The sequence below is a fragment of the Drosophila takahashii genome, chromosome 3R, assembly GCF_030179915.1.
Source record: "Drosophila takahashii strain IR98-3 E-12201 chromosome 3R, DtakHiC1v2, whole genome shotgun sequence".
Classification (NCBI taxonomy): Eukaryota; Metazoa; Arthropoda; class Insecta; order Diptera; family Drosophilidae; genus Drosophila; species Drosophila takahashii.
The window spans coordinates 4,826,264-4,846,292 of NC_091681.1; the positions used below are offsets into that span (position 1 = coordinate 4,826,264).

The window sequence follows — 20,029 nt, forward strand, 5'->3', positions numbered from 1 at the left end:
GCTTTCTAACTTTTTCCTGATTGCTTCCAACTTCTGATCCCTGATCTGGCAAATAATGAGATTATCTTCAAAACTATTTGTATCGACTATCATGCATCTGCTCAGGGCATCTTCATGCTGCATCTGCTTGCCTGCTCTATGTACTAATTCGTAGTCATAGTCCTGAAGCTCTAGAGCCCACCTCGCAATTCTTGTATTCAGCTCTACCCGATTGAGTGTCAAGGTAAGGGAATTGCAGTCCATAATAATCCTAAAGCGTTTTCCGTGTAAATATATTCTGAACCTCCTTAAAGCATAAACTATAGCCAGAGTCTCTAACTCGAAACTATGATATCTAGACTCAACTTCTGTTGTTCGCCGCGAAAAATACTGGGTGAAGCCTTCCGTTCTGTTTCCTTTGAAAAAGAACTGCTCCAAACCCTAATGAACTTGCATCGCAGTGAAGTTAAATTTCGTCTCTATGGTTATATATAGTACCGGTGCTTGTAAAACCGTGCTTTTTAGATCTTGAAAATGGAATTCTCGATCCTTTTTTAGTAGATCGTACAAAGGTTTATCTTTGGTCGAGATATCTTTTACAAAACGCCTAAAACAGGAACAAAGACCCAAAAAACTTTTAACTGCATGCGCATTGATTGGGATTGGAAAGTTTACCACTGCATCCAAACCCTTGTCATCAGCTTTAATTCCCTCGCTTGTAATAAGAAAACCCAAATACTTAATGCTTGACCGCAAAAATTCACATTTGTTTAGGCGTAACTCTAATTTATTCTTAACTAATCTGTCAAAAATTTCCTTCAAACTATCCAAGTGCTCAACCATATTTTTACTAGCTACCATTATATCGTCCATGTATACGATAACCTTATCTTCTCTTATCATGTCCTCAAAAATTTTGTTTACAAATCGCTGAAAAACCTGTGATGCATTTTTCAATCCCATAGGCATTCCCATGAACTTGGCCAAGTGGGGTGACAAATGATGTGTATTTAATGGATTCTTCATCAACAAAAACGTGAAAGTATCCGTTCTTTAAGTCGAGTTTCGAAAAAACAGTCTTATCTGCCAACTTGTCCACAAGATCGTCAATTACACCAGTTTACAAAATAAAATCGACCTCTTCCTCATCGAAGACAACCTTAATTTTCCAGTTAAGTACATCTCCCTGGTTAAGAAATGGGCACTTAAAATTTGTTGTATGGTGTCAATTTTTTTTGAAGTGTTTAAAACGTTTTTTGCCACTTTTTATTTTCTATCTTGAGTTTTGATAACCTGCTTTGGGTCATATTATACTCAATTTACAGGTAATAGAATGTTCTTTAACTTTCCTATACACAGCATTGAGTTCCAGTCATTAGTTTAGAAGCTGCACCACGTCAAATCTGAAAAAGTTGGAAAAAATGCAAAAAAGGTGACATAAATGGCATTTTTAAAAATACACGCATAAAAACAGAAATTATTTGTATGTATCAGCAATTTCTTTTTCAACTTCTCGCATATTAAATACTCTGGCTGGCTAATGGTTGTGTAATCAATTTCCATTAATTCTTTTACAAAACTACTGCCACTTAAGTCATAATCGTGCTTCGCAATCCTGTAACTAGAATCCTTGCTCTGTGAATGTTCGTGCATAACGACTCCATTACATAATTTATCACATGCAACTTCTGTTACTATTTCTCTAACAATTTCCATAACAATCTCTTCTGAAACCACTTCCATAACTATTTCCTTAACAATTTCTTCTGAAACTACTTCCATAACTATTTTCATAACAATGTCTTCAAATATCTCTAATTCATTGTCAATTGCTACCTCATCATAATTATCCAAAATCTTTGTAGGTTCTATTCCACAGTCTTCAGTTACAACCAACGTATTGTGTGATTCTATTGGTAACTTCATATTCATGTTATCATTCCAAATTTCAGGTCTCTCATATGTAACCTTCTGTAATACCTGAAATGAAATTTTTATAAAAGAAATGGGGCTTCCAGAATTTATGAGGCGTGCTGTAGTCAAAGACTGGTTAGGAGTGCCTACAAAAAAAATTTTAAATTCTCCTACGAAGTTGATGTCATCCGCGTTCCTGTTAATCGCAGCCCTTTCCTTGTTCAGCGGGCAAACTGCTACCAGGTGTTCCGATGAACCGCATCCAAAGCAAGAGCCACGCTCCCTCTTTGGCTTCCTGCAATCCTTTGATAGATGGCCCTTAGCATAACAGTTGTAGCATCGAAAGTCCTTATTGGTCCTGCCAACCTCTTCTGGCTTACGCAAAAACTTTTGCTCAGGTACCTAGCCAAATGCGCGACGAATTTCCGCGATGCTCGTGAAGCACTAAATGCGTGCTTAGGAACGAAGGTTATGCGACGGAATACCCTCGACCACCTGATCCAGAAGTTCGTCGTCGTCAATGCTTATTCCATGAGCCAGCATTATTTTATCCTCTAGCTACGCGACAAACTTCTCGCCCACTGTCCAGTTGCGTATCTCAAACAGACGACGAGCCTCCGACTTTGACAGTTTCTTTTCAAACACCTCCAGCATCTGCTCGCACAAAGTGTCCACACTATCCAATACGCGCGTCGGGGTGGCATGTAGCCAGTCGTTGGCACTGCCCTTCAACTTGCATACAAATAGCATGTGTAAATGTACTCCGCTGACGCCGTCAATCGTGGCTATGAATTTCATCTGTGAGATCCACCTCTTAGCGCAAGTGCTTCCATCATAGTCGACGATAACTTCTTTGGCTAAACGAAGTGCCGATGTTGATGATTCCAAAGAATTGTCAGTCATTCCAACAGCTGCTGGCGTAGCTCGGTTTGAACTGGCAACTCGGGCTCCAAGCAGCGAGTTGGCATTGCGAAGATTGTCCAACACTAGTCCAGCTTCAAATGAACCATTTGCTGAAGTCTGGCCACCCATCTGTGTTGCCATGGTGTTAGCCATGGTGAAACTATACAAGGTGGTCTCGTCAGCTCTGCTGAGGACGTTAAATATGTTTACCTCTCTGTCTCTCTCAAGCGATAGAATGAGAAAGCTAGATAGAGACTGGCACAAATAACGTCCTCAAAAGAGGGCAGCTCTCGCGACAAGACCACCTTGTATATGTAGTTCCACCATGGTGTTAGCATTTCCGCCCTGTGCTAGAGTTGCCAGATCTCTAAGTCCCCGTTGAAGCAAACCCGCAAATTTGAGAACAGCGGACGCAATGTCGCCATCTCTTTCTACCTTTCCCGGTAACTTCAGCTTGGCGTCCTCTGGCACTTGAATTTCACCATTACGCGTAAAATTCTCCGAATTACCAATTGGGTTTGACGCCATCCAGCTTGGCGTCTTCTGGCACTTGAATTTCACCATCACGCGCAAAATTTTCCATTGGGTTATTGGGATCGACGGTCTCACATAGTGAGATGGCACCAGCTCCACGTCGCTCCTCAGGTACCGTATAAAGCCTGGCTACTAACTCCGCCTTGGTTCCCGTAGTCGGCATATTAAGTACTTCAAGCCACTTCTTTTGCGTCGAAACGCTGTGCTCGTTGATGTCGAGTGGTATGTCCATTTTCACAGGAACTCGTGGTTTTGTTTCAAATATTTGTTTTTTTTCGCGAAAGTTCACCACTTTTGATATTGTGAGCGCCTGCTCTTCTTAATAATTTATTTATTATTTTATTTATTGTTATTTATTTTTGGTTTCACAATATGTGAAATATGAGCAGGCGCTTGCTCTTTTTTAATGATTCGTTTTTCCGCTTTCGAACTTTACACTCTCGTTTTCTACTCCCGAATCAATCTTCTACTTCTCTCTCTTTTTTCGGGTTGCCAGACCAGCAGCTGAATTATAAAGTGCCCAGCCTGCTACAATTTGTAGATAAAAGTGTGTTTTATACTTACGAAACATTTTTGTTAAAATCACATACGTCTACTAGGTTTCGATCCCGCAACCTCACGCTCCACAGTCGGACGTCGTAACAGTTCGGCCACGCTCGCTCTTACGCGGCGATGACCAAAATATAAATAAGTACTTTTATTTGCATACTTAACTTAAGTATGTTACAACGTGTACTTGTTTTAAGAATTTAATTCTTAATTTTAATTTTTTTAAATTTACATTTGACTAAATAATTATACTTTATAAAATAATCTCATTCGGCACGCTGCAATATAATATGCTTTTGAAGACCATATGCCCCTCATTCGACGCGTATTGTCAGTAAGAATACAAGTCGGCTAATAGAAAGGGACATTTATCCCTACCGGCCCCAACAGCTCCAATTTTCTAAATTTTCACTTTCGCACTTTCAACGCCCTCTCCCCCAAACCAAGAAATTGATTAAGTCTTGGTATTTGAATTCTGCAGCTGCATAATAGTAGTCGCCTTCGCACACTCCCCTGGTGCGCTTCGTCACTACGTGGACTGCCGTCCACAGTGATTTATCTCCTTGTGATTTTATGTAAATGTTTTAAAAATTAAAGCGTCTTTCCGTAATTTCCTATTTTTTCCCCGATTTAAACCCAAAATCGGCTTGTTTTGAGAATTTAATTCTTACTATGAATTTAAATGTTTTAAAAATCGAATCGTATTTTGGAATATAAGTTAACATCTCGATGAGCCCCCCACCAGAGAGCTGCAACGAGTCAATCATTTTGGGTACACCCGATCATTTACTCGTATCCGTTTTGATTAATCGCTTCGGGTGAGCGAAATGAAATGAGCGGTGAGCGAATGCGATCGTCCCATGAATGATCGTTTGTGATCGTTCAAGTGTGTGATCTGATCGTGTGTGAACGTTCGGCTTGAAGATTTTACCCGTTTGTGATCGAACATTTTGTGCAATCGATTGGTGTGATCATGCTTCGCGTCTATCGGTATTTTGCAAAACATATTTTTATATTTGCACAAAAGGACAACAAGTAATAGATTTTAAAAGCGTTTGGCCAACGGAAAGGAAAAAGTTCCATATGGAATAAATATTTCTCAATATACATATATTTAATACATTCAAGTGCACTCTTCCCCTATTTTATTTCGTCGTCATAAGAAATCATATTAATCCGTTCACAATCTATTCATGTACAACTGACTCGAGGTCGCAATCATCGGGAACGATTGAGCGCTTCGGAACGATCAATTTATAAAAAATTAAAAAGTAAAACCAATATACTGGGGCAATCTTGCCACATAGGGGGGTAAAATCGCCACACCACTGGGGCAATTTCGTCACCTGAAAAATGTAGGGAACTTTACGCCTGTAAGTATGCTACACTGATCAAGCGTACCATTTCTGTTGACTTCCTATATTTGTTGCTGCTGCCGGTAGTCTGTTCTTTAGCCAGCTCGTCAAATAAAAAAATATGTATTTTAAATAGGTGCGAATTTACCCTAAGCATAGGGTGGCGAAATTTCCCCAGACAGTACTTTTTTAGAAATAATTATTTTTCTTTTGAAATTAGGCGCGAAGTTAAAAATCACCAACGCAGAAATGCACATTATAGCACTGTGTATTATATAAAAAATCGTGTATATTATTCCTTTTGAATTGTGGCATACAGAAAAAATTTTGTCGAGAACTAAATGTAGCTTTTGAACTGTTAAAACACATTTAATATTATAGCTAAATTATCTTGGCCTTCTTTGCAAACAAAATGCATTGGTTGTGTCATGCCGTCTTGAGGGACTAAAACAAAAAAAATTATATATTTTTCAAGACTTATGGATTTTGAGATATTGCAGGTGACGAAATTGCCCCTGTGACGAAATTACCCCACTCTCCCCTACAATATGTGTTCAGTCGTGCTGAGCTGGTTGACACTTGTAGCAACAACAACAAAAATTTGTAAAATGTATATTTACTTTCACAATGAAGCACTAATAATGGAGATGAATACTAAAATGTAATCTTTTTTTATACCCTTGTAGAGGGTATTAAAATTTCAGTCAGATGTTTGCAACGCAGTGAAGGAGAGGTTTCCGACCACATAAAGTATATATATTCTTGATCAGCACCAATAGCCGAGTCTATCTAGCCATGTCCGTCTGTCCGTTTCAATGCGAACTAGTCTCTCAGTTTTAAAGCTATCGCGATGAAACTTTCCCGAAAGTCTTCTTTCTATTGCAGGTAGTACATATGTCGCAGCGAGCCGGATCGGACCACTATATCTTAAGGCTCCCATAGGAATATTGAAACAAATATCAGAAAATTCATTGTAACTTTGTAGGAAGTAGGCGTTTTGATTCTTGACTACTTAAAAACAAAATTTAAATAAATAGAAACGCTGAGTCTGGAATCCCTGGAACTGCACCGAGTGAGCATTCTTTTATCTGCAAGGGTATATAAGCTTCGGCTGGCCGAAGGTAGCTTCCTTTCTTGTTTTCATTAAATATAAAGAAACTAAGAAACAAAATTGTTTAATGGATCTTTTTTGCATGTCGGCCAGATCGGTTATATGGCAGCTATATGAAATAGTGATTTAAATCAATTGAAACTTGGTAGGTCATCTTAGGAGCTTTAAAAATGTATAAAAACCAAATATCAAAGAAATAGCTTGATAAACAAAAAAGTTGGGGCAAATCGGCCAGATCGGTTATATGGCAGCTATATGAAATAGTGCCCCAAATCATTTGAAACTTGGTAAGTCATCATGGGAGCTTAAAAAATGTATTCAAACCAAATATCAATTCAATATGTTTAAAATTGGAATTAATGCCAAAAAAAACGGAAAAAAACCATAGTGCAACGGCCGAACGTCACAGAACTGGGCCAACAACAGCGGAGCAGTGCAGCGATGGAAATTGCAACGCTTGCGATCGCCGGCAACAAAGCTACAGCGCAGCGCAGCCGCTGCAGTCAACCCGCTGGAGACAAAAACACCTTGCCGGCGCAGACAAAGTGCAGCGTCGCCGCTGCAGTCAATCCGCTGGAGAAAACAACGCTTGCCGGGACAAACGACCACAGAGCTACAAGACGACGCCGGCAGCGACGTCAACTGAGAGCGCAGCGAAGCTAGCCGGTACCGAGGAAAAACTGAGGAAGTCAGACTGGAAACAGACGGCGAACCAATCAATTCAATTCAATTCTGATTTAACTTTAACTTTAACTTTAATAAAAACATTATAACTAGACATCGGATTTTAGGTTAAATAGTTTTTTTTAATATAATTTAAAGCCACATTTGATTGGTTACAATTTTTTTTACAAAAACCTCAATGAAGTTAATAAATAAAATTTGTAACTATTGAAATGTGGCTTTAAATGGTATTTAAAAAAAAACAATTTCACCTAAAATCCGATGTCTAATTATAAGTTTCTAAACGAACTAATATTAGAATCATATTCTGGGAAAGCTGCTGGGACCCCGATGGAAATACCTATGATTAGGTATAGATTGGCGGCTGCCCTTGGGACAGGATGCTGACAGGCTCCTGCCTTGACAGGCGAAAGTCTTAACTTATATGTATGCACGTTTTTCACAGTATTTAATAACAATTATTAATTTCAAAATTTTTCTCCGATTTAACAAAATTTGTTTGTTTTGAGGATCTAATTATAATTAATATAATTAATAATTATTAATTTTTAATAATATAGAACTACTTGTGTTTTATAAACATATGTACCTACAATGTAGGTCCTACATTATACAATTTTTGTGAACTTATATTGTCTATTTTAGTCTAGCGCCAATTCTGATTTATGTTAATCAATATTGGTTCTCGCTAAGTACATTGTTAGTACATTTAACAATAGCAAAATGCTATTTATTGTACCCGTTACTCGCAGAGTAGAAGGGTATATTGTATTCGTGCAAAAGTATGTAACAGCTATAAGGAAGCGTTTCCGACCCCATAAAATATATATATTCTTGATCAGGGTCACTAGCCAAGTCGATCTAGCCATACCCGTCTGTCTGTTTGTCTGAATGAACGCTGAGATCTCGGAAACTACAAAAGCAAGAAGGCTAAGATTTCCCACACATATTCTTGGGCTTCCTACGCAGCGCAAGTTTATTTCAGCCGAGCGCCACGCCCTCAATCGCCCACTATCGATCATAAAATGTGTCTGGCGCCCACACCTTTAAAGATGTATAAATGCAATTTCGTTGTGTATATTTATACCTATGGAAATGTAGAAAACATTTTTCAATTCGGACTATTCATTAAAAAGTAATGCGCAATCAAAAAAATTATATATATCCATCTCCCTCGCACTCTCTTTAGCTAAGTGATTCAAGAACGAGCCCTAAATTTATTCTTAAAAGAAACCCATAAAATACTTTCCGAAATCAAGTAAAAATCACGCTCAAATTTAGGATGCGTTTTTTCTGAGTGAAAGGGGTTGCACTTTTAAAAAATAAAATGTTTTATTACCTGTAAAATGAGCCTTTGGTAACTGAAATCGGCTTATCAAAACTCGAATTAATCCATTAAAAATTCAACAACGTTTTTTTAAACTGGTGTTATTGGAAATTAGCCTTTCTACAGCATATCCCCTTTATATAGTTTATCTCTACAACTTAAGCCAACAGTGTCAATTAAATAAATCATCATGTTTTATATATTTACCTTTTCACGTAGCTTTGTTATCCGCAACTTTGCGCACATATCAAAAAGCGGCTTGTGACTCGGATCAGGTGCTTATAGCCTGCCCTCGCGGTACCAGCATTTCAATAGAGTTTGCCCAGTACAACAAGTTTGTGGCAAAGGGTAAGTTATAAACACACTTATGTTTGTTAGGTTTGTTTTTAATTACATTGCTCTCCTTACTCGTTTCTTTTAACAGATGGCTACAGCATCGAAGAATTATGTCCTGGGTCTGGGGAAACAAGACCCGAAATACGACGAAATAGGACGAAACACTTGCTCCGTGGGTCCACCTTTGGCTCACCCACACTGAAGATACCATCTAACAGATATATGAATGGCGGCTACGGCCTTACAGTTCCAGCACAATCTGTCGGTGAAGCTGGCAGCACCACTGCAACTGGCGCAGAATCGGTATCTAGCACGTCTCGCTCTGTTGACGACGTACAAAGTACCGATTACAACAGTGAAAATGCTCTCGAAAACTGCATGTGGCCCAATGCATTACAGGTAATGAAGTTTATGGCAACTAGACACTATATTAAACTTCTATTATTTTTACACCCCTTACGAAAAGTACGTAGAAAATAAGAATTGCTGAGCCGATAAAGAATCATCTTAACGAGCTAAAATGTCTTTACATAATAGGTTGTCAAAAAGGTCCTGCGGTATATACTACTACTATTTTGACCGCAGCTGTATGCTTTTATGTTATTTGACTATGTTTTCTAAAATTTGTTTCTCCCTTAATAAAAATACTAAAATTGTACGAAGTATGGGGTTCAAAAGATAAATAGTGTATCTTTTAAAAAACTTTAACTTCGAATCAAACCACGAATCCGTTTGCCTCTGAGAGCTCCGGAAAGTGGACCAATTTCAGCATTTTTCGAACTTTGAGGTCCTTTTGCTAAGAATCCTTGCGTCAGGGAACTTTTTGGAAAACGCAGTTTAACTTCGGAATACATAACGAATCCAAAAATATAGCATCCATCGAGGTAAATTTAAAAAGCATTACAAATGCTGCACAGTGTAATCATTACTTTTGAGTTTTAAAAATAAAAATCAAAAATAACACCATGCAGCATCAAAAATTTACCTCAATGGATGCTATTTTTTTGGATTCGTTACGAATTCCCAAGTTAAACTGCGTTTTCCAAAAAGTTCCCCGACGCAAGGATTCTTAGCAAAAGGACCTCAAAGTTCGAAAAATGGTGAAATTGGCCTACTTTCCAGTGCTCTCAGAGGCAAATGGATGCAAGGTTTGATTCGATGTTAAAGTTTTTGAAAAGATACACTCTTTAACTTTCAAACCCCATACTTAGAATAATTTTAGGATTTTTTTTTAAGGCAGAAATAAATTGCAGAAAACATAGTCAATTTGAAGAATCGATTAAAATGTCAAACAAATAAATTAAAAAAGGTCCTTAGAGAAAGCAAAAAAAATTAGTGTTTTTTTTTGTAATCTAGGGCTCCACCACTAACAGAATTTGCCATCAATTGCTGGGGAGCATTTTGGCTGTAAACTAGTGCTACGTACGTTGCTTATATTAATGGAATTAAACTTGGGCATAGAGTAAAACTAATGTTTATTTTTATTAAATTTTTTTCTAGTACTCCTTACTGCAAACTGTGGTCGAGGCTTGCCAAAAGAAAAAGCACTGCAAGTTCCATGGATCCCTGCAGTTCTACGGACAGGGCGCTAGCGGTGTGGGTGACACGTCTGGAACGAGCAGTTATTACAGCAGCACGGCCAGCTCTAATGCCATTAATAGCGACCCGTGCCCCAAGCGCAGGAAAATTGTCGAAGTCGCCTATAAATGTCGACCATGTAAGTCAGTCATAAAACCAGAAAAAAATATTCGAGTAACTCGACTATCAGCGTACTCATAAAGTAAGAGGGAGGTGAAACTAGGCCAGCAGCAACTGCGACTGCTTGCACTGCTTAAACGCGCGCCACCTATTGGCCTGCCTATTATTTCCTCATATCTTGATATCCTTGCAGAGGGTATTATGATTTCAGACAGAAGTTTGCAACGCAGTGAAGGAGACGTTTCCGACCCCATGGATCAGCGTCACTAGACGAGTCGATCTAGCCTGGTCCGTCTGTCCCTCCGTTTCTACGCAAACTAGTCTTTCCGTTTTGAAGCTATCGGCTTGAAACTTTACCAAAAGTCTTCTTTCTATTGCAGCATTTTTTTCCGATCCTTCCTATGGGAGCTATAGGATATAGTTGTCCGATCCGGTCGGTTCCGACATATATACTACCTGCAATAGCTATCATGCCGATAGCTCAAAAACTGAGAGACTACACTCAAAAAAAAAAACAGCCCGAAATCGCCATTAAATCAAGAAATTCGCCATGAATTTCAGTCGATGGCGATTTACCGTATTTTTTAGAAAGGAATTTTCTAAAATTTAGAAAAAAATTTCTGAAAAGCAGAAATACTTTTCTAAAATCAAGAAAAATTGCCATAAATTTGCGAAAAATTTCCTTAAATCCAGAAAGTACTTTTCTTGAAAATAGAATTTTTTTTCTTTAACTAAGAAAGGACTTTTTTTATTTTCAGCAAATTTTATTTATTTTAATAAAATGTATACATATTTATTTTACTATTTTATTTCCTAAACAAGAAAGAGAAAAGAAAATAAAAAGGATGAAAAGAAAATTTTTAATATTTCCTAAACAAAAAAGGAAAACAAAACAAAAAAGATAAAAATAAGATAATAAATATTTCCTAAAGAAAAAAGAGAAAAGAAAACAAAAAAAGATAAAAATTACATTATAAATTTTTCCTAAACAAAAAAGAAAAAAGAAAAGAAAACAAAAAAGATAAAAATTATTAATATTAATATAAAGTATGTATTTAATATATTACCTATTATTAAAATTTACTTACTGCCAAATTATCAACAATACCTGAAATTGAAATTATTCCTGCAATCGAAAATAAAAATTAATATTAGAGAAGGATGGTATTTGCGGCCTGCAATAGTATGCCCTTTGCTTACCATAAATTTTCACACACTTACCAAATTTATATTTAAATTTATTTAAATTGCTTACCTATTAATTGCCTCTTAGAGGGATCGCACTTTAACTTTCTTAAATGGGCTCAACACAAACTTATTACTTTGAATGCTCATCCAAAACTGAGCACAAGGGTTCAAAATGCAGCGCAACGCAAGCAACTCTCTCGCGAGAGACTGCATTTTTAAAACAACAACGCAATAAAAGTAACAGCTACGCACAAGAAAATTCTCGATCATACGCACAAACACACATAAACATATACATACATACGCCAAAAACTGTCGTCGCAACGCGCCGCCGACTAACCCCCTGTCTTCTTCTTTTTCGTTTCGAAGAAAGAATGAGAAGCATAAAAGAAATACAAAAAGTTTTTCTTAAATCTATGGTGATTTTTTAATTCTACTTTTCTGTTTTCAAGAAAACATTTTTTTTAATTCAGAAAAATTCTTAAAATTTAGAAAAAATTTACCGTATTTTTTATGGCGACTTTCTAGATTATAGGAAGGGCTGAAGTACATTTTTTCTTAATTTAATGGCGAAATCGCCATTAATTTAAGAAAACTTTTGGAGAGCAAACTAGGAAAAAACACCATTGATTTAAGAAAAAAATTCATTTTTCTAAATTTTAGAAAGGTTTTTCATAAAATTCTCTTTTTATGGTCTTTTTTCCTAGATTCAAGAAAACAATTTCTAAAATTCAGAAAATTTTCTAAAATTAAGAAAAAATTTCCTTTTATGGCGATTTTCTAAAATTTAGGAAAAAAAATTTTTTGAGTGTAGTTTGCGTAGAAACAAACAGACGGACGGATAAATATATATATGAGAATATATATAATTTATGGGGTCGGAAACGACTTCTTCACTGCAAATTTCTGACTGAAATCACAATACCCTCTGCAAGGGTATAAAAATTCTAGCTTCGGTGTTTCTTAAAATATTACCTTCTACTCTTGGGGATATTATTTTTTTAATATTTCTGAATTTCGAATAAAATATAAAAAAATCGGACAACTTTATCATATAGCTGCCATAAGAACGATCGAAAAATTAATGGGAAATTAATTGGAAACAAATTATAGCTCCGTTGGTTTTTATTGTATTCTCTTATACTCTAGGATATGATTTTTTTTAATAAATCCAGGTTTTGAATTAAATTTAACAAAAATCGGACGACTATATTCTATAGCTGTTATTACAGAAATCCAATCCGAAAAAAATTAAATTTTGGACTGCACCAAATATTCTAGAGATCTCTACAAAGAAACTTTAGGGTCTCTGAAGCGGGACGAACGGGGAAAAGGTGTTAATTAGCGATGGAGAACGACATATATATGTTCAAACTGGCGTACTTTGTTTTTGTGGGCAGACGTCGGGTCGCTCGTTTTATTCCACGAAACAAAGAGAAACAAGGAAGGAAGCTACCTTCGGCCAGCCGAAGCTTATATACCCTTGCAGATAAAGTAATGCTCACTCGGTGCAGTTCCAGAGATTCCAGATTCAGCGTTTCTATTTATTTAAATTTTGTTTTTAAGTAGTCAAGAATCAAAACGCCTACTTCCTACAAAGGTACAATGAATTTTCTTATATTTGTTTGAATATTCCTATGGGAGCCTTAAGATATAGTGGTCCGATCCGGCTCGCTGCGACATATGTACTACCTGCAATAGAAAGAAGACTTTCGGGAAAGTTTTCTCGCGATAGCTTTAAAGCTGAGAGACTAGTTCGCATAGAAACGGACAAACGGACAGACGGACAGATGGACAGACGGACATGGCTAGATAGACTCGGCTATTGGTGCTGATCAAGAATATATATACTTTATGTGGTCGGAAACGTCTCCTTCACTGCGTTGCAAACATCTGACTGAAATTATAATACCCTCTACAAGGGTATAAAAATGTTAATTTTATATAAAAATACACATAAATTGGACATTAAACATAGGTCGAAGACAAAGATTTCACATAATCATAAGGTGTGTTTCAAAATTTTTAAACACACCTTACTATACAATAAATAAAATTAAAATCAAAAATTACAAAACAGTAACATAAAAATTTCGACTTTATGCAAAAATCGGTTTCTCGGACCATAGTGCAATGGGATCTGAATTTGGAAAAAAAATATTTTTATAATGTTATACCTATAATATTAGAATATTAGGCAAGAATGATAAAAACTTACTTAGCAGTGCAAGAATAACATCCTTCTGGGCTGTAGAACAAAATGATCTCATCTGAAATAATATTGTTTATGCTCCTTGTACAATCAGCTTTATATATATTAACAGATCAAATTTCTGTTACTGTCAAACAAATGTTAAATTTTACAAGGGCTTCTATTCAAAATTGTTTTAATGTACTTTTCTAAGAATTCTGACAAAATTCCATTTGAAGTGTAAACTCGAAATGAAAAATAAAATGGAAAATGGAATCTATTCCATCTCAGATTTTTAAATTTGTATGAAAAATTCGATTCCATGTCACATTCCATCTGAACTGTAAAGAGGCCTTTACCTAAAAATAAAACATTCATATTCTAAAAATGAAAAGCTATAATAATTTAGACAAGACAATGTTTTAATACCCTTGTAAATTATTTACCTGAAAATGTATTCTTGATAATACAGATGTGTCCCAGAAAACACTATAGTTTTTTCGGAGAGTTGCATACAAAAACAACAAATAAATAAGAAACTCCCTTGCTTTCCTTGTTTACTCAAACAAAAACAACACAAAAACAATTGTCGGGTTCCCTCAAACCTTAATTTGATGCTTTTAAATGTAAATTTGTATCGTTCAAGTCCTCGTTAACCTTTTTTCGAATTAATTGTGAAGGAGATTTAACAAATTACGTTGGATAATGTGTTGCGGATTAATTTAAAATGCTGATCAAAATAAATTCAAATGTATCGAATGAAACTGAGTAGCCCTTATGTTGTTTTTCATACAAGTGCGTGTCAAAAAGCAAACTTAAACCTCTATTTTTTCAAGGACACCAACATTTTAGGAGGTTGTATTTAGCAACACAAATGTCGGGTTTTTCATGTCAAAAAGATTCTGAACATAAGAGTTCGTAAATATCACTCATTTTAAATATCCCGCAAAAACAAGCCGACTGTGATGAAAATAAGTAAATATTAATCACGATACAAACAAATTGTCATCTTTGCTCGTTCAAAAAGATATCGCTCACTATTCGAAATATATTCATCATGAGTGAGGAAAATAAAATGATGAAAAAAATTAGGGAAAAAAATATCCCTCACGAATAACGAAATGATCATTGAAAATTATGTCAAAGCAACGACAACTGATATAATGGAAAGAAATACGGAATTTGATCCACAGTCGGTGGTAGAATTAACGGACGATCCAAAAGTGGTAACCTGCGTTTACTGCAATAAATCGATGTCCAACCATTTGGTAAAATAAAGAGGCTCTTTAAGTTGCAATATGAAGTAGAATATAACAAAACAGAAAGTGAGTATTACAATTTTTCAGAAGGAGAACTTATTTTAATGTAGTTTTGCAGTTAAAGGGATCTTTAAAAAAAAACACGGAAACTTTCTTCGGCTATACTAAAATCAACTAAAAATGAATATCTAATTAATGGGCGCGTTCAGCAGAAGAACATGATACCTAATCACTGATGGATTTCTCACGATAGTTCTGCTGAACGCACATGATTACTAATCATGATGCACGAATTTTGCATCAAAAATGAATTGGTATCTATTTTTTGTAAATCAATTACATTTCCTTTCAAATTAATTTTCTAAATGTGGCTTTGAAACAAAAGCAAAACGCACTGCATACGTGCTCGTGTCTTACCAATATTTTGTATATATTTATTTACTAATTTTACTAATAAGAAGTTTTAATGTACTGTGATTGTGAGTTAGCAATGCCTTCGAATACACTTGCGTTTCATCGGACCTTATATAAACTCTATTGGGGCAATTTTTATCATCATTTTTTAGGCACTTTTTTTTTAAAGATATTTGGCTTTCCCCCGGGAAATTAAATTTGGAGACATTCCATTTTTTTTTGTGCACACAAGCATATATAACTTCATATGTACAGTAACACTGTAACTGCGATGATTGGTTTTATTGATTAACCTTAATCACAAGTAAATTTTAAAATCATCACTATTTTGTATACGGTTGGGTCTTTGGCATTAAAAAATCAACAAACTTTGCGTTTTTTTCTATAAAAACTGGTTGGATGGGTTTAATTTATGGATGGATTTAATTTATATGCCATTCAAATAAAATGCACCTATTTTTAAAGCCGATACTCGGCTAATATATCGGTGGCAAAGCGATTGAATAAACACTATTAAAAAAGGTATTTTGCGGTGTGTACTGCATTTCCGACAAAAATGATCGGATTTCCATTTTGTTTTTTACATTTCATTTGGAAAGCGCCGAGCTTAACTGCGAGCTTAACAACAAGCTTTCCGAGTTGAGCTTTACAGCGGCTGCGAGGGAGCTTTCCGGAATCTGCTGCCCGCAATATTTAAAATATTTAAAATATTAAAAAAAAATGTATATACTTTAGTTTAAGCCCATCCTCGCCACTTCGCCATTGCCTCCAGGGGTGGATGAGCAAAAGGCCAAGTAACCGGCCAATTCCCAACCCCACCGCGATAGCGGCGCCAGCTCAAACGGGGCCCTGGGGACCGAGTCGGATCGGTATAGCTCCCATCAGGCATAAGCCGGGGGAAATCCCGGTTCACCGAAGGACCTCCGATTGGTGCAGGCGGTGCAGGCAATGGACAAGGAGAAAGGTTCCGGACACGACAAGACCCAGGCTCTTGCAGTTGCTAGGGCCGAGGAAGAGCTGCTAAAGAAGTTTTAGATGATGAAACAGAAGGTGCAGCGGTCTCCTACGGGGACGCAGAATTCCGAGACTGACCCATCGTCCGCTCCTCCCAAAATGACTGGGCCAATGTTTAACTTCGACAGTAACGAGGATGAGCAAACCACGCCGAAGAGAAGTCGGGAACCAACCAGCCCTGAAGAGGCGATCGACGCAGCGCAGCGGGTTCAGAAAGACGCCGCAGTTCTCATCGACGAACTGGGTAAGATGCTCGACGAAATGATTGCGAAATTCACTGACACGAAGAGTAACAATAAGAGGGTCGTTCGTCATGTCACTCAGGCCACGATCGACTCGCTGCAGGCTATGAAAAAGCTGCAAAGCGAAATTAGTGCGACGCTGGACGAAGACCACGCCAGGGCCCCGACCGCCTGCGCAACCCAGCAGACAACACCATCGCATTTTGGCCCAGGGCAAGTAGCCGCTAGCACAGAGAGGATGTATACTGGCGCAGGGAACCCGTTGAGTAACCCGGGCTGGCAGCAGGTGAGGCGCAAAACCAAGAAGCCCCGCGAGACTGCAGCTAGTATCGGGCAAAGCGAAGATCACGAGAGACACAGCGCAAAGCGAAAGAGCCAGCGCTCTGACGCTATTCTGATTAAGATGTTGGCCAATTTCAGCATTTTTCGAACTTTGAGGTCTTTTTGCTAAGAATCCTTGCGGTCACCCAATTGGGTGCTAACGGAATTGAAGGAGATAATCCTCGCCGATTTGTTTGCCGCCATCTTCACCAGCAGCTGCTGGTTTGTTGACATCAAGCTTGGCCAACTTGACGATCGGTCGGGTCAGCAATCCAGTTGCGGTGCGTATAACAGCGCTGCGTGCTATCCCGTCTTTGGCCACTCAAAGATCCATGATGACACCTTTTTTCCACTGCACCTTGGGATTCGCTTCATCAATCATGACGACGACATCTCCTATACAGATCGGATTGTTAGGCGGGCCATGCCATTTAGCTCTTTGTGTGAGGCACGGTAGGTATTCCCTCAGCCATCGCTTCTTGAAACTGTCTGCAATCTGACCCGCAATACGAAAACTCTTACCAAGCAAAATGCCGTTCGTGTTGCTGCCGTCCTTTGCTACCAACGGGCTGCTTGCTCCTCGTAGTCTCCAGCGGCACGTACGTCAATGGTCGGGAATTGAGCGTGTTTTCTATCCTGGCTAGAGCTGCTCTAACCACCGGTTCTTGAACGTGCTTCTCTTCTAGTATTTCAAACAGAATAGATTTTACAGATCTTATCATCCGCTCCCATGCGCCACCCATGTGGGGCGCTCTTGGCGGTATGAAAGACCACTCGATCTCTGGGTACTTATTTTCCAGCTCCTTCGATGAGATCCTCTCGATTTCTTCTTGTAATAGTTGGCCCGCTCCTCCACGTGAACAGTACGCCCCGTAAACAGACCATCCGAGCCTGGACTTAGCTGCGATAAATTCTGAGTCTTCGCGCTCTCTCACAACAAGCGGTACTCCTAGTCGCACGTTATCCAAGCCGATGATGAGCGATGATGAGCTTGCTCATCCTTATAGGTACGAATGGGAAGTTTCTCGAGGTGCGAATGCTATCTCAGGATGGATTCGTCCAACGTCTGTTTGGGCAGATTCAGATGCTTGACGGTTCTCACATTTTGCAGCGTAAACTTACGGACTGCGTCGTAGCTTGGGGAGATCATTAAATTTATGCGCTTCGATTCAGCTTCCATTTGAGTTATTTCTCCCGTCCACCGTAGACACAGTTCGTCTGAAGGTCCGTCGATACCCAACTTTTCCGCTACATGTGTCTCGATCAGAGTGCAGGCTGCAGGTTCGCTGTCATTTGTCCTGTTTTCAGCTCTGCTTGCATTTTGATTTCCGTTGTGAAGGAGGAAATTGTGCTTTCTCGTACATCCATCCACGGAACAGTTTCGTGATGCTCTGCAATGTCGTATGAAGTGTTTTCCAAAGCATCTCCAGCACGATTTGCTCTCCTTTATGAAATTCCATCTATCGGGCACGCTTAAGGCACGAAATTCTCTGCATTCCTCCTACTGATGAATGCCAGTGCACTTTCTACATAAGGCGTCGTTATGAACCATTAGCCGGACCCTTGGATTCTTTTCTCGTTGTCTGTCATTGTTGCCTGAATTTATTGACTTCACTGTGCTCGCGCAGGTTGCTACTCTGAATAGCCAGTCATCAAAAATTGCGATATCTACTCTCTGAAATCCTGCGCTCTGCCTCGCCCAATCCAGCTTCCTATCGAAGGGCAACTTCTCCAAAAGATCTCGTAAAAGCATCGGATCGTTCAGACAGGCGGAAAGTCCTATCTACGGTCGCCCTGTAGTTTTGGACCGCCAGCGCTAGGCGTACCAAACTCTCCATGCTGCTCAATTTAACAGCGGGTTCCATACGTAGCTTTTATTGCAGGGCATGATATATAGCTTCTGGTTGGCCATATAACATACGTAATGTCTCGATCGTTTGCTTAACTGTGGCAGGCATCATTAATTTTCCTCGTACTGCATCCAAAGCCGCACCTTTCAAGCATTTTTGCAACCTCATTAGATTTTCCTGGTCGCTGAATCCACACCTTTTAGTGGACTGCTCAAAGTTCACAATAAACATTGGCCATTCTTCTGAATTTCCAGAAAAGCAAGGCAAGTCCTTACTAATAACTTGTCTTGTTGCTATTTGCGATGCATTTAAGCATACTTCTGACGCTGCCGGCGCGACTATCTGTGTATTCATCTGTGGGCTTGTGCCCCAAGTGCTCTGACTTGTGCTCGCATAATCCGTAACAGACGTTAAGCCTTTAATGTTGTGAGGAGTTGAAAACTCCCAACAAATAGCAGCAAACCAGAATAACGGATCGCCGGCCGCATACCAGTTACGGCGAATTAGCGTAGTAGCGGCGCGGCGAAGAGAGAGTGGAGACTTCAAGGTGAAGAGAGAATGGAGACTTCAGGTGGAGAGAGAAAACTCTAAAGGAGAGAGTTTGGAGAGTGAGAGTCGGGAGAGCGAGGGTACAGACAGAGAGAGAGAGTGGAGACTTCTCAAAAGGAATTAACGGAATAGGCACCGGACTTTGGACTCAGCCGTGGACTTCGGACTAGGAGGTCAAGTGCCACATCTCGGCAACCAAGCGGCACACAGGCGTGCCACATGCACCATTGAAAGCAGCGGGACGACAGCAACAAGCAGAACAACAACTAAGGCCGTGTGCGAAGTGCAAGGGAGTCAGTCAGGAACCTTGGACTTGGGACCTGCATTGGAGAGTTGCCGCGGACAGAGCACAAAGGGGAAATAACGGTACCCGGAGGCCCTATATAAAGCCGTCGGGCGCTGGTAGCAGGATCAGTCGATCACGATCAGCCAGAAGGGAGATCGGTCAATCGGTTGTGGTCTCAAGTGGAGAACTCCAGAAGAGCCCTGCGGCTTGAGTCGTGTAATCCCGGAGCGGCGTGTATCTGAACCCCGAGTGAAGCGAGCCAGAAGGGAGATCGGTCGAGCGTTCGTGGCCTCAAGTGGAGAACTCCATAAGAGCCCTACGGTTG

The 20,029-nt window shown here is 38.8% G+C and overlaps 1 protein-coding gene across 4 annotated transcripts in view; it reads left to right on the top strand.

Moving 5' to 3' along the window:
* The window catches only part of LOC138913259 (uncharacterized), a 160,786-nt gene that overhangs the window by 61,665 nt on the left and 79,092 nt on the right, over positions 1 to 20,029 (top strand). For 3 of the 4 annotated variants that reach the window (XM_070216221.1, XM_070216222.1, XM_070216223.1), the window contains 3 exons: positions 8,576 to 8,704; positions 8,781 to 9,091; positions 10,193 to 10,409. In XM_070216221.1, the coding sequence (XP_070072322.1) occupies positions 8,576 to 8,704; positions 8,781 to 9,091; positions 10,193 to 10,409 (657 nt within the window). Of the gene's footprint in view, positions 1 to 8,575; positions 8,705 to 8,780; positions 9,092 to 10,192; positions 10,410 to 14,939; positions 15,095 to 20,029 lie in introns of those variants that run through there. The other variant, XM_070216224.1, reaches the window with a different exon arrangement.